At 28.5% G+C, this 22,514-nt stretch overlaps 1 protein-coding gene across 1 annotated transcript; it reads left to right on the top strand.

Annotated features, from left to right (window-relative positions):
- Nucleotides 1-1,216: 1,216 nt before the first annotated feature.
- On the top strand, nucleotides 1,217-22,408 carry LOC107448317 (glutaminyl-peptide cyclotransferase). Its single transcript, XM_016063463.3, has 7 exons — nucleotides 1,217-1,575; nucleotides 5,288-5,434; nucleotides 6,694-6,963; nucleotides 8,805-8,996; nucleotides 11,931-12,030; nucleotides 14,250-14,372; nucleotides 18,495-22,408. Exons 1-7 carry the CDS (start codon nucleotides 1,450-1,452, stop codon nucleotides 18,665-18,667), a joined length of 1,131 nt encoding a protein of 376 aa, XP_015918949.1. The 5' UTR covers nucleotides 1,217-1,449; the 3' UTR covers nucleotides 18,668-22,408.
- Nucleotides 22,409-22,514: the final 106 nt, after the last annotated feature.

Below are 22,514 nucleotides of genomic sequence, written 5' to 3' on the forward strand. Positions count from 1 at the left end.
AGTGACGTGTAGACATCTTTAAGCAATATGCAAAATAATATACTGGTTTTCATAAATGAAAAAAATTTACAATTTAAATTAAATTGCTTTTTTAATGATCAACACTAATTACGCGCAATACTTAGGTACGACGGGGATGTCAGAAAATAATATACATAAGGATGGGAGCGCCACTTTTTGTGCTTAAAACCGGTCTGTCAAAAGCATGTAGCTTTTCAATAACCCCCGAAAAAAGTGAAACATCCTTATCCCCTATATTAGTCCCTGCCCTTCCTACGTGTACTAGTCCCGCAGTGGACTGATCGGTAAGACACGGTTCCTAGCAGATCACCGAAGTCAAGCATCACTGCCTACGGTCAGTGTGCGGGTGGGTGACCACTTGAATCAGCCTGCGTAGGGACCAAGGGTGTGCGGTATTTGTCCTCGTTAAACTGTTCTGCCGTAAAGTGCTCGACTTCGCGTGCAGGTCGTAGGGCTACCAAAGCGGGGGTGCCATCCCCTCTGCAGAGGATCAAAATTGTGATGGCATGTCTTTGGATCATCCTCAGGGATGTTTCCCAGACCGTCGCCAATAGCCCATTGTGCAGCTCCAGTGCGACATAACTGAGCAAACAAACAAACAAAATCCTACGTGTACTAAGACGTGCTTGCATTAATTAGGCATGACAAGTTTACTAGAAGTCTAATTAGTTTAGACGGTATTTGAAACTCAACCAGAGCTTTATATAAGCGATTTATTATGATACTGTTGAAAGTTTCTTTAATCTAACTAAACTGTAAGACACAAATACATAATTCGAAATTCTTTGTGGTCAAACTCTCGAAAGTATGAAGATAGCGGTATCGCACCCCGTCGTAACTCAGAAAGGGTTTTTTTTCTGATTAGTGCTTCCTGTTCTCCAAATCGAGCATCCCCTCCGCATGAGGATCAAAATTGTTATGGCATGTCTTCGGATCATCCTCCGGGATGTTTCCCAGACCGTCGCCAATAGCCCATTGTGCAGCTCTAGTGCGACATAAATTAACAACAACACTAACCAAATCGAGAAGAATTTATAAATCTACTAATGAACGAGAATAAATGAATGAAAAAACATCGAGCTTGGGAAATTTTGGAACTGGCTTCGCACATATGTAGTGGGTCTTTTTAGTTGAAAACCAACCACTCAGAGCAAGAAATATTGTTAATTTGTAAGCTATAAGCGTCACATTCATCGTGACGTAGTTTAGACCTTTCAATAATGACCAATCAAGTGACCAACCACGTCAAACATGCTGTTTTTTTGTTTATTTTTACGGCTCTTTGAAGTTTATAGGTTCTAGTTTTCGTTCTGCGGGTTTTGGCCGTCAGAAATGACAACTTTAGCAACCTGTTGGAGATAAAATTTTTTATAACTACCTTACAATTATTTTTTAAACTGTTTATTTGTACGAATACCCCTAGAAATTATGCCTAGCATTGCACAGCTCCTGTTTTTTCCAATACCAGCTCTATTTTTTATGTGGATGTTAAATAGTCTATCGAAAACAGGTTTGACAGTGAGGGGAGTAAGCTGGTCCAAAGACGCAACTAAAGTATGTTTCAAAATTGAAAATGTTTATTATATTTTTTATGTTTTTGTTAGGTTGTGTAAAACGTGGTAAAAATATCATCGATTGTTTACCATTTTTATATTGTTTATTTACATAAAGAAAATAAGATTAAGATAAGTGTTAAAGAAGGAAAAAAAATAGCGGTCCTAAAAGACAAAAGAAATTATCAAAACTTTTTTTATTGCTTAATTTTGTTTGTATAGATAATTATGTAATTTTATTTTTAAGATTTAAATGCATTTTTTGGTGTTATCTTTTAACCATATGTTAATTGTCTTAAGTATTAATAAGTAGTACTAGATATTGAAAAGTACTATTTCGGCTTAGGTATTTACTTAATTTTAAGTTAATAAATTTTATACATTTGTGTTACTAATTGTAATGGGATTCAAAAACTGGTTCTCTTAAATGGTATTTATTTAGAGATAAATTAATATGTAAATATTCAACATTCATTTATGTTTCAAAAAATAATTCTTACAGATTTTCAAGGTTTAGACATATGTAAAACTCAAAATTTCTTTCTTAACACATTTTTACTCTATATAATTTTCCATCTGAAAAACCAGTGTGCATCGCAAACTTTAGAAAGCATATATTGAAAATAGTACTAATAATTGAAAAAAGATTTATGAAGCATTTATCCTGAATAGAAAATCTTTTAAAAAATAAAACCTAGCTTTAATATTTTTAAAAAAAACTAATAAACTGCTTACAATTTACACTAGTAAAACACATTATTAAGTTTTTAAACACTGGTTTAAAATATGAAAAATTTTGAAAACTAGTTCACAGATTTTTTGATGCTTAACGAGGTATGAGCATTGTTATTGTAAGACATTCAGATGTCTTTTTTTTTTCAAAATTTTCCCTAAAAGCAAGATAATGAAAATGTAACAACAAAAAAAAGTTTCACATAGAAAATTTCCAAATTCGAAAAAACCTTTCTCAGAAGAGTTGCATAGAGTTTTGAATATAAAAGGAAAAGGCAAAATATTTTTAACGAACATTCACTCAAGATTATATAAAATGAACTAAAACTAAAATTCTGTTTATTACTAAGTTATTTGAATTTAGTCGTAAAATTAGTTTACTATGGTGAAAGTCAATACTCAAGATAAACTTTACTCACATAACTAAGGGAAAGGGTTTGCGATTTTTTTATTTTTTTTATTTCGCAAAGCGCGAAAACGCGCTTACCGCTGAGGCCGGCAGTCTCTCTAGCGTGTGTCTCCCCAGGGCCGGAGGGTTTTTTGATGTTAAGCCTAATTCCATGAAATTACCGAAATATCAGCGCGTTGTTTAATATTGTTCTGAAGAGCATTTAAGTGACATATGCTTTATATATATTTCTATGGATACTTTATTTACTTAAGTTATTTCTTGTTTAAATGTATATTTTACACATTTTATTTTCATTATAGTGTCACTATCACTACTATCCGAATCTGTTTCAGAATCAATATCTGAAATATTTTGCATAATTTCCTCTATTTCCAGCTCAGTCAAAATTTTTCGACGCTTCGACATTCTAACGGTAAAAAGAAAAAAAAATTCAAGCCTACAAGATCTAATTATCCACTAAAAACTAATCCGAAAATCGAAAGTAGCGAGAGGAAAAAAAGCTCCCTTACTTACTGTAAATAAATATCAGGTGCTAATTTAAAGAGCCCTCATAAAACATTCCCCCCCTCCACTCCTTCCCCTAAAAACCACGTGACTGTACTTTCATCTTGAGTAGAAGGTCAAATCTACATGTATCTGAAACCATATGGACATACAATGCCATCTTTTGGAAGAAATTTCATTTTTTAAAACATTCCGAAACGATGGCACAAATAAGTGACGGTCGGGGGGTGAACGAGAAAACTCTCTGACACGCGGGTGTGTCGGCCGGGAAGTGAGCACGTTTCTTGCTGGCACATATATGTGACAGTCGGCTCGAAAGGGTTAAGAGGGGGAAAAGTCCCAAATTACCAACGATATGCTTATGTAATATTTTAACAGCCCGAGAAATTACACAAAATTTTTGCATACAAAATATATGTACAAATAATTGTCTTTATAATTTATACTATTTTGAGTTATTATATTTTAACCATATCGCACCTCAATAATAGTGGCATAATTCAAAGAAGGGGATTTTTCACAAAGCTCAAAAATTTGTCCAAACTCTTGTTAATTTGGCATGATCTTGTCATGTTATAAGTTTCATGAATGGAAATTTAAATCACTGTAGTCAAAAGAGCTTATGTAATCATTAGAGTAATATGCAGTAGTATGATATGCTTATTGCTCTAGATTTTCATTTTTATTTAACAATCTTGTAAGCTTTTCTTATTTTTAATTGGAATAAAATAGTTCTTTTAGTTTAGACTAGTTCTTATGGCATAAATTTATTTTTACAAATTGCAAAGAGATTTTTACAACTTATGTACAAATTACAATTTTACGATAACTACAAGATAAATTAAAAATAACAATTATGTTGTTTTAAGAAGTCTTAAGGAATTTTTATGCATTTAAAATTTTTTTAATTTTCCAATGAAAAAATTCTGTTAAATTACGTAGGAACTTAGGTTAACAAAAAAAATTTTTTGGATCATATATCATCATCATACTAGAAAGGTTTACATGGTAGTGCCTGTGCTAAAATGTTGCTAAGTATTAGGGAGAGACTATATATTAGCGAAAAACTCAAAATGATCGCCGAGTAGGATAACGTAAAAGACTAACTCTTGCAGTAACTGTAACTACTATATATCTACACGCACGCTTGCACACTCATTCGAATTATGATTCATCATTCTCCTATCTTTCGCCTTCCTGAATGCATTGTCTTAATTTATGTTGGCATCACTAATGCTATTCTTATATTGTTAATAAAGTCTCTTCATAGCATTGTTTTAAACTGGCACGTTTCAGGGGTCTATCTTTCAGAAATTATATCTTTTTTTAAAAAACATTGAAGTTATTTTAAGAAGAAAAACAGTAACTTCTGTAGTTCGTGATTAAAATAAAAATGAGGTTTTGTTACGGTTCGGTAAAAATGCCCCAAACAGCACATTTGATGTTTATGCATCAGTTGATGAATGTTGAAACGTGTGGTGTTTTCTGTTCAAGAAATGGTTAAAGATGAAGTGCAAAATAATGCTGATGAAGACAGTAAAATAGAACCACAACATTTGCAACGCACCTAAGCCTTTGAAAGGATAAGGATCTTTCTGCTTTAAAACTGATGCACAAAAAATAAACAGCTGTTAGAAATGTTGAAAATCCATTGTTTGCTTTAAGAAATAAACTTTATTCAAACTAAAGTTTCCAAATAACTAAAAAATGTCTTTTTCTTATTGCAAATATATTAATTTTCTAGTAATTATTTTATTTATGTTGACCCGCAGTCATTGCTTTCCTGTATGAATAGTCATATAACAAGCGATTGGAGGATTTACTGTGCGTGTGTATCTGTATATATTGCAAGTACGAGAACCAGGCTGTAACTCTTGTTGCCTTAGTAATTTTTGATGATACAAATATTGAAAATGTACTGATATGTAGATATTTCTACCTTAATTTTAATTCTATAATTAACACATTTCTATTATGCTAATCTAAAAATGTTCTCCATTTCTATTTTTTGTGTATTATTTAAAAACATGTTATCAAATGTGATCGAAACATTTCTTTTTTTTAGTGGCCTCATACTTTGTCAAGACTTCAGAACAATGACTTAGACCATGTCGTGTCGAAAGCTTCTTGCTTTAAGCATTTCAATAAAACTTTAGACACCATATTAATTCCTAGAGTACCAGGAACAGAAGGGCATAAATTGGTCAGAGAGGTAGGATTTTATGTATAAATTCATAATTTACAAAAAGAGAAGAAAAAAGTTTATGAATTGTGTGTACGAACAAGATTAAATTACAAAGTAATTCTATTTATCTAGAACAGGGGTTTCCTATATACATGAGGCCGGGGGCCGCAATTCAGTGCTGGATTACCCATTAGGCCATGGCCTGGGGCCCCCATAAAATGGATTTTTTGAAAAAAAATAAACAAAATGATGATTTTAAAAAAAAAATCAATTTAAAATATATATGTTATGGTTATAAAATGTTATGATTATTTTTTAGTTCTAATTTAACAAAATAAAGTAAAATTTAATTTATTATTATTTTTTTTCAAAATTTGTTTTCTTAAATGAAAAGGTATATAAATACTTTTATATTTGAATAAATTAAAAATATACGAGATAAAAAATTACATCTAAGGGCCCCAAAAATTTGAATGGCCTAGAGCCCCGCGTACGCTTAATCAAGCACTGCCGCAATTAAAAACACCAGTCAAATGGCGGGCCGCAACTTTATCAAAATTTTATATAGGACTCTTATGTTTGAAGGAACATTAAATAATACTGTCAGATTTTTATCAAGTTGTACAAAACAAAAGTATCGAATTACAAATTAAAATAAGAAGTAGATTTTTAAAAATATTTAATTGCATATTAAAAAATTTTGGCTACAGTAACTTTAATGTGCCCCTATGTACTAAACTATTAATGTGCAACAGATATCAAATTGTTAAGATATATAAAACTTAAAAGTATTTAAAACCCATACAGATTTTTTACGAAAATTGTCGGCACGAAAGAGAACTAATATATCTTAGTTCGCTGGCCGCCAGTTGGTAACCGCTGATCTAGAAAGTGTGAGTTGGAAGACATGGAAAATAAAGACTATTGTATTTTATAATACAGATGTAAAACTATACTAAATTTTATATTGGTTAATTCTTAAATTAACACTTTTAAATTTTAAAACAATTAAGTAGTTATTTAGTTATACTATGAAAGAATTTTGTGATAAATAACTTGAATTCATTCTTATTTCAGCTTATAGTGGATAAAATCAGGAATAAAAGAATTATAGTGGATTGTAGAGAAGAATTAATTCACTGATTTAATAGAGTGATATTAAATTTTATATTGAAAAATACTTTTGTTAACATTTATTTTTGAATTTTAAAAAATTAAACAATTATTAACTTAAGATATTATGAATGAATATTGTGATAAATAATCTGAATTGATTCTTATTTCAGTTTATAGTAGATGAAATGAAACAATTAGGATGGACAGTAGAAGAAGATACATTCACTGATAGAACACCTCATGGAAGAAAATCGTTCTCCAACATTATAGCGAACTTGAACCCAGACGCATGCAGGCATCTCACTTTGGCGTGCCACTATGACTCCCTCTACAATAGAGAGTATACCTTCATGGGAGCAACCGACTCTGCTGTTCCTTGTGCGATGCTGATACACGCAGCAAAAATGTTGCATATGCCTCTTAAACAAAAAAGTGAAAAGGTTAGACTATTTTCATTACATTAAATTCTGTTTATTGATTATTTTATTAGATTGAATCATAAGTGACCTTCCCATTAAAAGTACTATGCTGAAAGAAATGCACCAGAACATATTAATTAAATTAAAGATATGATAATATGTTCTAAAGCAATAAATTTTGTTTCATTAGATTAATTTGTATTTTTTCATGGGTTATATTACTAGTTTGAATAACAGAAATTCCCATGTTAAAAGTGTGCTAAAAGAAATTCTCCAGAACATGCTTGTTTAATTTATTGTATATGTTTAATTTATTCTAGTGCAATATATTATATTTCATTATATTGAATTGTATTTTTTCATTAGTTATATTACTGTTTTGCCTCTAAATAACTTCTATATTAAAAGTGTGCTAATAGAAATGCATCAGATATAAATTGAATTTAGTGCATAGGTTTAATTTGTTCTGGGGCAGTATTTTATGTATCATTGGATTGAATTGTATTTTTTCAATAGTTATATCACTAGGTTGAGCTATAAATAACTGATTTACTAAAAAAAAAAAACTGGTAAAATATTTTAGTGTTTTATACTGAACCAATTAAGCTAGAAATTTTGACCATTTGTTTAATTTTTACAAATATGATTGTAAATTAAGATTGTGGACCTATGAATAGTGTTTGCAGAAATGATACTCTAGAATATATAAATTAAATTAAGTGGTAAATTTAGTTTATATGTTTTATACAATGTATTAAATTTCATCAGACTGAATTAATTTTTTTTTTATTAGCTATTTTGGTAGACTAAGCCTTTAATAACTTCCATATTAAGAGTGGGCTAAAACAAATACTCCAGAACGTATTTCAATTAGAGCTGTAAGATTTTTCTTGAAGCCATAGTTTTCAAAAATAAATTTGCTGTCTGAAATAATGATATTTAAAAATATTTAAACAGACTATATTTAATGTTTTTCTCATTTTCTTTTTTTCTATTCAGCTTTCTCAGTATTATGCCTGATTGAATTAATTTATTACATAATTAAATTGTTAGATTGTAAAAATAAATTCTTATAAATGGAAAACGTCAATGTTTATTAAATCAAATGCAATTTGGTTAACTAAAGATTAAATAATTTGTTTTTGTTCAGTTTTAAAACCATGCTTTGTAAAAATCAGCAAGCATCACCAGTGAACTTTTATGATAAATTCTCGTCAGCAAATATGATTAGGATTCAGATATCCTGCTGATTTTAAACAATTATTTTTTGCCAGAAAGAAAGAATTTTTACTTGTGTCTAACAGCTTAAATTTTTTTTATTAAAAAAATTAAGTGACTAAGTTTGAGAAAAGACTAAATAATGGATTTCTAAAAAAGAAAAAAATAATAATTGCATTAATGTTTCACTCCTGTTACATTACAAAATATTTATTAATCTTTATACAGTGATGATAATGGTAATATTATCAAGTTTTATTACAATCTTCATTTGTGTTCGGTAATTTGCTTGAGATTTAAATGGTAAGTGATGTGGAATAAGTGAAAAAAATATAAATTAAATGCTAAAAACATTAATTAGGAAATTCCATTTATTTCCATCAAAGAAAGAAATTTAATTAAAATATTATAATATGTCACTTGAGTTGCATAGAAAGTAGTTTTATCTTTTTATTTATTTTGTCTGAATTACTTGCTCCTTTATGTTTATGTATTGTTTTTCCCCCCGAATTAACGCAAGTTTACCGTAACTGAATAATAAATTTATTTTAAATCAAGTTCTATAGTTTGTGTTTAAAAAATAAATGACGATTATTCTTATCGTAGGTGATTATTTGGTGTCTAATGGATAATAACTTTTTCAGGATTATGAACTGTCCCTACAGTTCATCTTTTTTGATGGAGAAGAAGCTTTTAAAAGGTGGAGCAAAACAGATTCATTGTACGGATCAAGACATCTGGCGGAGAAGTGGAACAAAATGAAAGCCTTCCCCACTGGTCTTAACTCAGGCAGTCATTGCACTAAAAAAGAATATGTTTCCTATTTAGATAGGATGGTAAGTCAACTTTATTATCCATCACAGTAATGAATTATAATTGTTTCGACAAAGGAGACTTTCACTTTCTTATGAATTTATGAAATATTTTTGACTCTGACAATCTTCACTATCTTATAATATTTTAAAATATTTTTAACATATTGAATCTTTAATGTCTTAGTAAAACAGTGCAATGTTTTTAACTTTAAAAAAAACTGTGGATCATTATTTTTTGACTTGATTAAGGAAACTTAAATCAGCTATCGACAGCTTATGACCCAAGTCTCGCCTAGTATTTATATTTAAGTTCCATTGATTTATCTCATCCTTATGTTTATATTTTCTGTATTCTAAAATAGTGCATAATCAAAAATATAAATGATATGATCTACAAGCAAATGTTTTTGGAAAAAAAAAATTTCTAAAATTACTTTCTTGAAAGAAAACTTTAACAAACACTAGCCTAAATTATTCTCTGTTTTCTGGATAAAAATAAGCTTTCAACTTTTCTAACTTAAACTTTTCTTTTCTAACTGAGAAGCTATAAAACCTAACAGTTTTATAGCTTCTCAGCTATAAAACTGTAATGAATTCCTATTTATTCTTCTTGTGATTCAAAGATAATTTTTATTCCCTTCAAGCTAATAATGCACTACTGCTTTTTTGCTAACTAATTTTTTCATTGTAGTATTAAACCTTATTTGCTAACTTTAAGTTTTTATAACTTTGTGAAGTATCTTCTTGAATTGTTTGATAATTAAAAAAATGAAAAATAAGATAATGAAATTTAAAAGAAAGGTTTAAAAAGAAAAATTATGTTGCATTTTATCTACACAATAACCAAAAATGAGAACAAAAGAATAGTTTTTATCTCGTTTCCTCAATAGAAATTCATTTTATTAGTTGCTAAGTGATTCCTTAATACTTTATGCAGCCTTTAAAAAGTATTTATTTTATAGATGGTTCTGTACCAATGTGTCTGATATTTTGTACTAAATACTTGAAAGTATCTTGTACTTTAAATTAATACATTATAAAATTAGGGAATACATTTTGTATCATTTCATTTCTAAAGTATAAATTTTTGTTAAAACTCCTAAACAAATTAAAAATAACTTTGAAATGTTATTCAAGCCTCTAGGTGGCAGCACAATTTTAGAGCTATCTTATGTTCATTCTTCTTACCAATACCACTGGAGTAATAGTATTGGTGTGTCTATTTTGAAAGTACTAATTTGGCAGAAATAATTCATTCAAATTTAATTCTATCTAAACTTGTAACAATTTTCTAATTAATTAGTCTGAACTAGTTCTTTCTCAAACTAATATAAAGAAGTTGATGTGTCTAATTGTTTCAGATTCAATTCAATACAAATAAAATTCAATAAGAATTTTGAACAATTTTCTATGTTAAACGAATAAATTGAGAAAAAAAGTTTTTTAATTAAACTCATTTGAATGTTTTTGAAATGTAATTTAGAGAAATTATTAATTTCAATTTGATTCTCAAAATATTTTCTCATGAGCTTAAGCAGTTAAGTTCTAGAATTTTTTTAAAAATAGAATCTGCCTTGCAATAACTTTTTTAAAAAATGTTTGCTTCTTTTTTTTTCAAATGGCAAGTGTGTTTCGTAATATAATTTGTGAATTAAAAATAAAACTTAACTGAAAAATTAATAGCAAAATTTATGCCACAGGTTACAAAAATTGGGATAAGGTGTAAAAAAATTTTTTTCTGAGAGTTAGTGGCTACCCTAATGATTTGAAAATCCTAATTTTTTTATTATAATAACATGGCAGAATATAAATCCAATTCGTTGTCTAAATATTCTTGGCAACAAATTTGCTATCCAAGCATACTACGACTTTAGTAACAATTCTCACTTTATCTCCATGCTGTGGTGAACCTTATATAAAGCCAGGGTGTTCTTGTAAATTTTTATGCTTGAATTAAGGTCTGATCAAGAAAATAAGTGTAAAGAAAGGGAAAAATAAAAATCACTTAAACAGTTATCTATAACTTTCCAAAAATTATAAAATGTTGCTATTTAGTAATTTTTAATCTTAAATACCTTCTTTATTTCCTTTTGTGATTTGATAGCTGTACTTAGCCATCCATTTCTATTTGGAATCAACAAAATTTTATTGCCAGTTAATAATTTTTAATCTGAAAATATTCTTCTTATTTAATATCTTTATTTCCCTTTGTGAAACTATTGTCGCACTCAGCCATGTATTTCTATTTGGAATCAAAAANAAAAAAAAAAAAAAAAAAAAAAAAAAAAAAAAAAAAAAAAAAAAAAAAGATTGCCAAAGTGAAAAACAATTATAACAATTCCAAAAATATTCTTATATCTTATTAGGAAAAACAATTCTAACTATAAAAATTTTTCAAACAAAAAAAAAAGCTATTTATCAAAATTTTTTATTATGTTAATAATTACTCTTGTATCTAATATTTAAAACATTTTACTTTTATAAAGCATGACTTTAATATCTATAATTTTTCTTTATTGATATTCTTCTCATAATCATAAGTATGAATTCAAGTATTTTACTTTTCTTTAAAATTTCAAATTATTTTTATGTTATTAGTTCCTTGTATCTAATAAAGGATTTCTTTTATTGCTAAATTGAATACTACAGTTTTTGAATTAATAAGGCCTGGGAAATAGAAATTTTTGGTCTCAATCTGGTAATTGAAATCAAATAATTGAATTCATGATTATGATTATAAATTGATAAAAAGTAGGTTTGTTGTGTTTACTAATTTAATTACTAATTCTGATACATAGAACATAGGAATTTACACTTTTATTGCATTAATTATTTTACTTTATTATTTTCAAACTGTAAGTATGAATTCAATATGTTTTATTTTTATTAATATGCTTGTATGCTATTAGTTTTCTGTATTTCTTTGTTTGAATAACTTTTTTTTATACCAAATAGGATGTTATGGTTCTTCTGGACTTGATTGGTACTGCAAACCCAAAATTTTACAGCTATTTCCCAGACACTTATGGCCTTTATTCACAGTTAATTGAAATAGGTACACTTTATTATTGTTTGACTTGAAATTTTTTTTACTTGATTATTAGTAAAACAAATTGCAAATTATTTTATAATTAACTCATTTCACACATACATCAATTTATTTCTTGTAAAGTAATTACAAATTTCTAAATACATAATCCTAAGTTTCTTTGATTAGATTCTGGATATATTTTGTTTTTTATTATATTAATTTCTTTTTGTTATCAAGTTCATGGTTGCCATATTTTTTTTTCAGTAAAATTATTTGATTTTAAAAACTTTTGACCAAAAATATTTTGGGACAAGAATTTTCAAGTGTTCCTTCCAGCATTTTTACTAGTTCTTTACTGCAAAAATGTGTTTAACCTCTTCCAGTTTTTACATCGTAAAATTTCTGCATTTAACCTGATTCAAGCCTTCAAAAGTAAATATTAATTTGTAGTTGAGATATGTAAAAGCAAAGTAGCTTTACTTATTTCTTTTAGAAATGCAGTAAAGTTGATCTGGTAATTTTTATTCATTAAGGTAGAGAAGGGCATATAAAATATCAGAAGATATTGTTTCAGTATTACAAAAAGCATTTCTATAAGCAACCAATATAACTGTCTTCTTCACTTTGTGCTTTGTAAGTACTACTACTGCACAAAATGTTGGGGAAAAAACTTAGATTTTTTTCTTCCTTTCTTTATGTATTTTATGTCTCGTTATTTTATAAATTTGAATATATCATTTTCTTGTCTCCTTAAATTATAAGTAGTAAAAATTTATCAACATATATTTTAAAATAATGAATTCATTCAATAACAACTCAAAACTTCTTTTCCTTTTTTTTTTTTTTTTTGGATGCATAGTCTCCAATAATATCACCTTTTTTAGTGTGTAACCATAAATGTTTAAAAAACAAACATTTATATATAAAATATTTAGATATTTTAAGTTACGAAATTAGAAACAACCATGTTCTTTCTTTGAATGATGATGCCTTTTTTTCAACGCATTAGGATTCTTGACCCCCAAAATACAGGGGGTAGTCTCAAGCTGGAAAATACGGTCCCCATAGTTTGGTCAGGAGTGTGATGTTAAGTTTGGACCCCTTAATGTTTATTTTACTTTTTGTGTATTTCTCTATGTCTTGAGAACTTTTTAAGCAAAATTAAAAAATTTTGCACACGACTATAAAATTCTTTTATCCAAAGATAATTCCATGCAAAAAAAATTTTTTTTTAAATATTTTTTTTAATTCTATTAAATAATAATTGAAAAAAATGTGAACTGTAAAGTAATTCATTATTATATCAATTTAAAGCATCTAATTTTAGATAGCAAAATACGAAATTTGTGCAAAATCGGTTGAATAGTTTCTCAGAAATCTAATTTTAACAAAGTCTTACATTTAAAATACTTTTATGTTTTTGTGTCTGATTTCGTCGGCACTAATTAATTAGCCTATTTGAGATCACCTCTTCGAAACATTAAGTATGAGTTCTAGGATCTGAAGATTTAATCATTGGATCAAAAGTTATTCAGAGTGGTTCTTTTTTTTGGCGTACTGTACCTTTGTGTAAGTACATTACTTTGCTTTATAGAGTACTCAACAAAACTGTTACATTATATGGCCACAGGATAGCCACTTTTTTTCCGCAAAAAATGCATTTCCCTTATTTATCATACAGGAAAGCCGTTATCATCCCTGAAACGTTCAGGTTATTTTATGCTGGATCAAAATTTCTAGTAGGGTGAATTTGGTTATTCTAGGTTTCATTGGAGTTAATATTGTATTCATCACTATGTTAAAAAACTTACATTGTATGTTGCATTATTGGTTTAAAAACTAACTCCAAATTGAAAGCGTTACATACAGTACATATATAGTACATTTACATGAATCTGCATTTTACATGAATCTGCTTAGAGAGGTCAGAAATTTTTTTCTTCATTTCTGAATTATACCCTGTCCTGTTTACAACGTTTTGGGAAATTTTTCAAAGGAAAGGTTTTACATTATTAGCAGTTTTTTAATTTCTGGAAATATGGTCACATGTTTTAAAATTGCTATTTGGCCAGTGGCAGATAACAAAAAGATTATTTTGCCCTATATGTTAGTGTTTGCTGTAGCTCCAAAATGGCTTTTAGCTGCTTTATTTGAGATTCTATATTTTGTTCTTAGCTTTATTACATAACACAAAATCTTTTTTAATATTAGAATTTTTCAAGGAGTTTTTATTATTGTTTCAGAGAAGAGGCTCAATTCCTTGGGATTACTGGATGCTGAACCTCCAAGAAGTGAGACACATTATTTTGACAGCCGCACAATTCTAGCTTATGTTGAAGATGATCATGTCCCATTTATGAGACTAGGTATGTTAATTTTGTCATATCATATGTAGAAATATCATATGTGGGTAACAGTAAAGATTACTTCAGGTGAAGAACAGAGACAAACACTGTGAAGCTATTATATTAATGAAAACAAAACACACAAAAGTTTAAATTCTTGATTCTTCTTTTCCATCCTCTATGGTTCGCCTTGCTTGCCACATTCCATCATTGAAAGCATCATTGCCCAGAGTTGGCCTTGGCCTTTAGAAGTTTTTCCCATGTCCACTCTTTTGCAGCAACTGTCCTCCATTTATTTGCTTTGGTTACTGAACAGTATTGTTCCCTCTGGTATCCTGATAAAAGCTAATGCGGGAGATTTTAGTTGTAAGCATTCTTATATTTGAAAAATAGAATTGCATAATCTTGTTTAAATAGTATTTAATCTCCCATTTTAACTAAAGCCTGTTTTGTTTATAGTGTGTCAGAACACTGCCTTAGTGTGTATCACTTCAGAATGTCAAGCATGTAGTTTTCTAAAGGAACTATGACAGGGCTATATGCAAGATGATCAAGAATTTCATTCTTGAAACCCTGTGAGCTACATGTTAACACCTGCAGGGAATAGGGTGATAAATTCTTGGTCCATCTAGTCCAGTTACATTATTATTATTTTATCTTCTTTCTGAAGATTACCTCTGTGGGCAGTGTTTCTGAACTCTGGACTAGACACTATAGTGGGTCCAAAATTTTTTTTTTACTTCAGAATGCTTTACGGGAAGTTGCAGTAATAAAAAGGGCATAAAAAATTTTATATCTTCCGTTTGTTTAAAAAAACTTAAAAGTAGTGAGAACTTAAAAAATTATGTCTTATTAAAATTCTTTTTAGGTTGCCTAAATCTTCTAAAACAAACTCGCTTTAGCTTTTTATGATTCTTTGAGAATTCATTTAGGTTATTCAATTTCATTTTTTATGTTTACACAACGCTTCTGCAAAAAAGTTAACCAATTTTTTACAATTTTTCCTTCCGTCATTATGTTAGATCAGAACAATGAGGTACTCATTACATGAAAATGGTTGCCCATAGAGTTACATTTTACAAACCAACCAGTTTTTTGATGTGATTTTTATATATTTGCAACTATGTGAAAATATTTTCAATGCAGTAAGATTCTCCATTAAGGAATATCTTCATTTAGATATTGCAGCGTTAGGGGAGGGTATACCTTTCAAAAATTCCAATTAATGATTTTAGAGTAATCTGAATCTTGAAAGTTTATCTTCAGTTATACAAAATTTGGTTGGTTGGAATCCTCACAACCATTACACATTTCAAATGCAATCACCCTGGGGCGATTTCCAGAAGATTTGGCAAACCATAATCCTGCCCCTTCGTCCCATTCTAGACAGCTAACTGTTGTCAACCAAGTCTGAAGGACATTTACTAATGAAGGATCTTGAAAGCAAGACAACTGTCTCGTAAAAAAAGACTTATGTACTACAAATTTTGTACTGCAGAAGATGAATTTTCATATTACTTTAAAATCAATAATTAGAATTCTTGTGTAGTATACCTTTCCCAAATACTGCATGACCTAAATGAAGGTATTTAAAACATACATCCGTTCTGGCACTACACATTAGAGAAATATCAAAATCCCTTTATCACTCCTAGGCTGTAGAAAGGACACCAAGCTTGTGATAGGGGCTTCAAATAAACTTTTTGAACATGAAGTTAAAAATGGATATATCAGAGCAACATTAAAGTCTTCATCAGTTATGCCTCGATTCCCCAAAAAATCAAACTTTAAAAGTGTAGTAGATATAAAAAAGAAAGAAAATTGCAGTAAACCAAGAAATCAGACTCCATTGAAACTATTTGTAAATAGCTATAAATATAATGCAAATATTTTCTCAAAAGAATTGGGTAGTAGGTTGCACATTGAGTTCTATTTACAGTCAACCCAACCATGGTGAGTTCTAGGTTGATATAATACTATGGGCGAGGAGATACACAGTAAAAATTAAGAAAAAATTGCAAGCTTCTGGGTTTTCTTTCTGTAACAGTGCATGAATGTAAATTTAATTTATTTAGGTTCTAAGAATCATAAAAAGCTACAGTGAGTTTAATTCAAAAGTTTTAGCTAACTTTGAAAAAAAAAAGTGATTTTTTTTCAATGCAGTGTATGAATGGAACAGATTTTAATATTTGTTATGTTTTTATTCATTCTTCATTTATTTTTAAAAAAGGGCAGCTTTCTGAAATTTAAAGCACAATAGGCTTTGTTGACTTGGAGTGAGTTTTTTTGGAAAAAGAAAAAAAAAAGTCAAGTGCCATAGAACTTCATAAGAGATTTGTATCCCTTAATGTCTGACCATATCGCATTTTGCTATCATGCTCAAGGTGGCCCATGAGGGTACTTAATCCTTCATTCATTTACCTTTTTTCCTGCAGTTATTAATCATATTTCTTAGATTTTTTAATTAGTTATTTAAAGTCTGTTCTTACGTATGTAAAATTTCGTTTCACTCTGACAACTCTTTCTAGGTGTGCTAATTTTTATGGGGATGAGTATATAATAAATTTTCATGTAGTTGTCTTACTGGCACACTTTTCTGTAAAAGATGTTATGGCGACGGTGATTGCCATTATTAGCATATAGTGGTAGTTTAAAAACTCATCATAGATTTTCTTGGCCTTACCAACTCTTTATTTTTAATGTAGCAAAATGATAGTCACCAGGAATTAATAAAAATAGTTTAAATAAAAATTTCATTTATTAAGCAAGATTTTGCAGAAATTATAAAATGGCCATACATAAAATTACAAATCGTAAAAAAAGAATCCCTTAAAGGGATCAAGACAACATTACTCCGACCTTGAGAGTTCAAGTTAGCATTCTTATTAAAATTACATTTCTAAACGGTTAGGATTGGAATCTCCAAAGGGCACTCCCAGTCGCCACAAATTTGAAATTAAAAGTGAATGCAATTGTTCCCTACGGGCACAGGAGAAGCATGGATAGGAGATCCAAAATTGTTGAATTATCAAAATATCACAAAACCAACCCCGCATAATCAGTAGTGGGTTTTGAAAAAACCTTGGTGATCACAGGTCGCCAACAAAATTGTGGGAATTATTACAACCATGCAACTAAAACATATTTGCGGTAAGGAATTTAAGAATCAAAAAGTTGTAGATAGATTTTTGTTTTCGATTAGGCGCGGCAGTGAATTAGTGAGTCTGCATTAGTAATGAAATAAAAAGTATCCGTTACGTTGATCTATTAAAAAAAGAATAAATATTTTATGTTCGCGTTAAAAGATTAACTCTTTGATTTATTTTAAATATAATTCGATTAATAAAATAAGCTTAAGTAATTCAAGATATTTTAAAAGGTGGGAAATAAATATGTTATGCCAATTGTGGCATCACAAATGTTATCTTATCATCCTTGTATGGAAGGTATCCTGTAACAACTGTCTTTAATATATAATTTTTGAATCTTTACCAAAAATAAAAAATTAGGCACATTAGATATTTCAAATTATTGAAATAAGGAAAAAACTTCAGAAATAGAACAAATCATTTTTGAGGAAGGTGGGACTGAAAACTTGGACCTAAGAGAAATTCAAGGTGGCCTTTTAAAAGTATCATCGGGAAATCAAACAGACTTGTGTATCTGTCTTGTGTTTGTTTTTTTTAATCCTTTTTTAGGCTTCATTTTGGACAAGCATTCAAGCACTATATATTAAGAGGATGCTGCGCCATGGGAGAAACTTTTCATGGCAAATTCTATTTCACCTTTATTGGTATTTTAAAGTATAGAAAAAATGACCTAGAATAATCCATGAAGTTGCAAATGTTGAAAAATCATTTTTAAAATATGAAGATACTAAAAATTATTGTATAAGTGTAATCTTGAAGAATTATGTCCCAATTTATTGTCATTTTGAAAAAGAAATTAAGCATTTGAAACTTCTAGGTTTACCTGAACTCTTTTTCTTCTACAGTTTAAATCTTAAAACACTTATGTTAGAAAAAGAAAACTTCTCATGAAAGTTTTTTCTCGGTTTAGCATCCACTTAATGGTGGCAGTTAGAGAACATCCTGTATTTATATTAGATGGTTATATTATTTACCTTGTTGCATTTTTTTCTAGGTGTTCCAATTCTGCACTTGATCCCCAATCCATTCCCTTCTGTATGGCACAGAGAAAGCGACAATCGGGACAGCCTACACCACGCAACGATCGACAATTTGAACAAAATCCTCCGAGTATTCATTGCAGAGTACCTTCATTTATTCACCCAAAAGGAAGTGGACATCATGTGATTAAATAGGCATCAATAGTACTGCAAAAATATGTACTTATTTTAAATTGATATTGCATATTTAAGTAATGTATATGAATAGTTTTATTTATGGAGGAATTTATTTTATAAAAGTATTTTATAAATGGGAATTTACTTAAAACTTGAACAAGTTTTACTACTATTTCTTATTGATTGATTGAAATTTTATTTTTGTTATTCAGTTTCGTTTAAAACATTCCTAAAATGAATTGCAATTATTTGTTGAAATCATACAAAATGCTTTATTCTCACTAAGCTTACATTTTTAAAAATTTGATTTTTTTAATGTATTTTAACGACATATTTTATGATCTTATTTTCACTAGACTGGATTTTTAAAACAAAAAAGTTTTAGCTGTGCATAATAAAAAATTCTTAAATAGTGGTTGAACTTGCAATAGTGCTATTTCTATGAAAACAGGATTTCCATTCAATGCAATAGTCATAAAACATTTTATACAGCAAAACAGCTGGCACAATTTGAAATTGCATGATCTAAGATCATAGCACTATTTAAATCCATAAGATTCTCACCTGCAATATTCAATGGCACAATTTGAAATTGCATGATCTAAGATCATAGCACTATTTGAATCCATAAGATTCTCACCTGCAATATTCAATAGAATAATTTTGAAACTAATAATGCTTTCTGAATAACAGTAAATTTATATAAAATTATCCAGGACGCTTACACTAAATGGAAATCCTGTTTCTATAAAACATGAGGTAATCAAAACTCTTTTTTCTGGAGTGTAATTGATAAGGACTGGCATTAGTACTTATTTTGAATTTTAGTGATAGGAAATTATTTCGAGCATATTTACATATCCAAGGACAATTCCAATTTTCTTAGAAATAAAAAAAAATCATTTATAACATTGAGCATATTTACATATCCTAGGACAATTCCAATTTTCTTAGAAATAAAAAAAATTCATTTATAACATTTGCATCACTTTAAAGGTGAAATGTTTGTCTAATTTTCTACATAATCATTAAACTGTTTGACACAGTTTTTGTATATCATCTTACCTCCACTTTCCAACCTCATTAACAAATTACCTAAATAATTGTTACTTCAAGGTACGGGGTAGCAGCTGGTAGTCTTTGAATGCCACTTTTCACAACATTAAAGAATCATGGCCAAATGTTATTTCAATGTCCGGAACAGAGGGTAGCCAATGAATGCCATATTCCAAGCTCATCAAAGAATCACTTTATAGCCAAATACTATTTCAATGAAAGGATTAGATGATAATCATTGAATGCCATGCTCTAACCTTATCAAAATATCTCCTTATGATCAAATGTTATTTCTATGTAAGTAATGGGTGATAATCATTTCAGACAATAAAATCCCTGCGATGTTCCATTGAAATCGTTGTGAATGTTTGTTGATCATAAAGTTTAACCTTTTAAAAAAAATGTGTTTTGCAGTAGGTATAAAATTAAACTACTCTGATTTTAAAATTTTTTTTCTAATGATGAGGTGTAAAATGAGGTTTAATGTTTTCTGAAGAACATACTAAAGAGCTGGTGAAACATGGGTACACTGTTAGAACATCTACAAAAATACATTGACCAATTTTGTGATTATGTAGAAAAATAGCCAAACACCTTACTTTGAATCTATTGAAAAACTTCTAAAAAATAATAAATAAACCTTTTCAGATTCTCCTTTTAAATAATTCATGTAATAAGTAAAATGATGATGCACAGTATCTATTCTTTGTACTGGATTAATTATTTAAATCCATCGCACACATTTCTTTTGCTATCTTAATCTACACAGATGATCCAGTAGACCAGACTTTTTTTTTTAATGAATACTTTTTGAAGTAAAATTAAGAATTATAAAATATTTATTTTTACAAAATAAGTTTTTGTTCAATTGGTGATGATCAAATTTTAAAGAAAAGAAAATAGTTTATTTGCACCAGTGAAAATGGGCTATTTTTTTACTGTGGAATGTTGGCGGGTGTAATCAATTTTAAATTATAAGGAAGTGCAACAAGTACAAATAAATTATGATAATTTAACTGAATAAATAATGAATTATTAAAATAATTGATATTTATGAACTAGTTAATGTATGTAAAACAATATAGTTAATATATATCTTTTCTAGTAAAATAGTTATATAGAGAAATAATATATAAGATTAAAATAGTTTGAAATTACTCCCAATATTCTTAAATTTCTGTTATTTTATGAATTTGTTTGGATTTTCATATTTAAGAAAACTTTTAACCCTTTGTGGTCATATTTTGTTAATGCTCAATTTGGTGGTTGTAAGCTGTTATAAGATCACAAAAGCTCAATAGTATGTAGCATACTTAATAAAATAGATATCCAGTCTAATTATAAAAAAAAAAAATTTTAAAAAATCTGAAGGTATTCGTCAAAATTTGGAAGTGGCCTGTTGCAGAATTTTTAACTGTGACCGTTTTTTCAAAAATTGAAAAACTTAAGTGTTAAAAAAAACTTTATTATGTCTCAATCTTAATCATTTCTCAAAGTATGATAAATATTTAAAGATTAGTTTCTGAAATGAAGAAAAATTTTAAGAAACAAGTATGAAGTTATCTTCAGATTATAATAAAATACTCAAAATAATTTCATATTTATTTTTAAAAACATATTTATTGTTGCACTTCATGTGCATTCCTATGCACATGAGGTGCATTTTCAATGAAAAAGTGGCGATCAGATGGTGACTGCCAGGCAATTTTTTAATCGACATTTGTTATATTTTATCACCCTGTGACTGGTGACTATCATTAATTTTGTCCCACATCTGAAGAGCTATAAAAAATTTTACCTTATTGTTATTGAAGCAAACGAAGAATATAAATTTGGCAAAAATATCTTAAATAATTTAACTTCAAAATATCAATACTTATTCTACAAGCGCAATGATTATGCAAAAATATTAGATCTATGAGACCTAAGAGAGCTGAATAATCTTTTCTAATGAATAAACGTGCAACTGTTAACCTATCTTCGACAGATTGTGGTTTCTACTAACGTATAAGGAAGTTTCATAACATAAGTTACCACCATAATCATAAAATTTTTATTGTTAAAAAAATTTGTTTGGTTTTACTGGACCCATATGTGTAGTTAATGGTTACAGGTATATTTCAGTCCTTTCATATCTTTTTATGTAAAAAGTGGTCACAATTTATTTAATGTATGCTATTATTAGATGTCCTATTTTCTTACCCTACTTTTTATATTTATTTACAAAGGTTGTATTCAGAGATAGATTTGGCAATTCTTCTCTGAAACCTAGGTGTATTTTTTCCTCAAAACTTTTAATATTTCCCATTGTAATGGATACTATTTGAATGTGTGTATCCTTTACACCAGCGGTTCCCAATTTAATTTTTTTTTGGCTAATTCAAAACAATAATAAATACACACAAATACAATAATGAAGTTTCTTGAGGAGGAACCCAGACTTCATAAAGTAAACAAAGACAATTGTGTAAGTATTAACCATTAAAAGACTATTTTATTTTGACTCGTTTATATTTAATAGGATGAAATTTTTTATTCATTTTATCATTAATCATCCTAAGTTTGGTTTTATGTTTGACAGTTGATTTCTCAGTCTTGGAGATGATTCTAGTCTAGCTAAAAATTTGTTTCTATATTGCTATAAAGAAAACTGCTATAAATATTTCAAATAATTATTAGAGAAACATATTTCTTTTTTAAAGAATTAAGTTATTTTATTTTCAATTAAAAAGCGTAATGTTAAATACTGTTGCAATTTTGTTTATATATATATATATAACACCACGCAACGATCGACAATT

This window comes from Parasteatoda tepidariorum, chromosome 6, assembly GCF_043381705.1.
Source record: "Parasteatoda tepidariorum isolate YZ-2023 chromosome 6, CAS_Ptep_4.0, whole genome shotgun sequence".
Classification (NCBI taxonomy): Eukaryota; Metazoa; Arthropoda; class Arachnida; order Araneae; family Theridiidae; genus Parasteatoda; species Parasteatoda tepidariorum.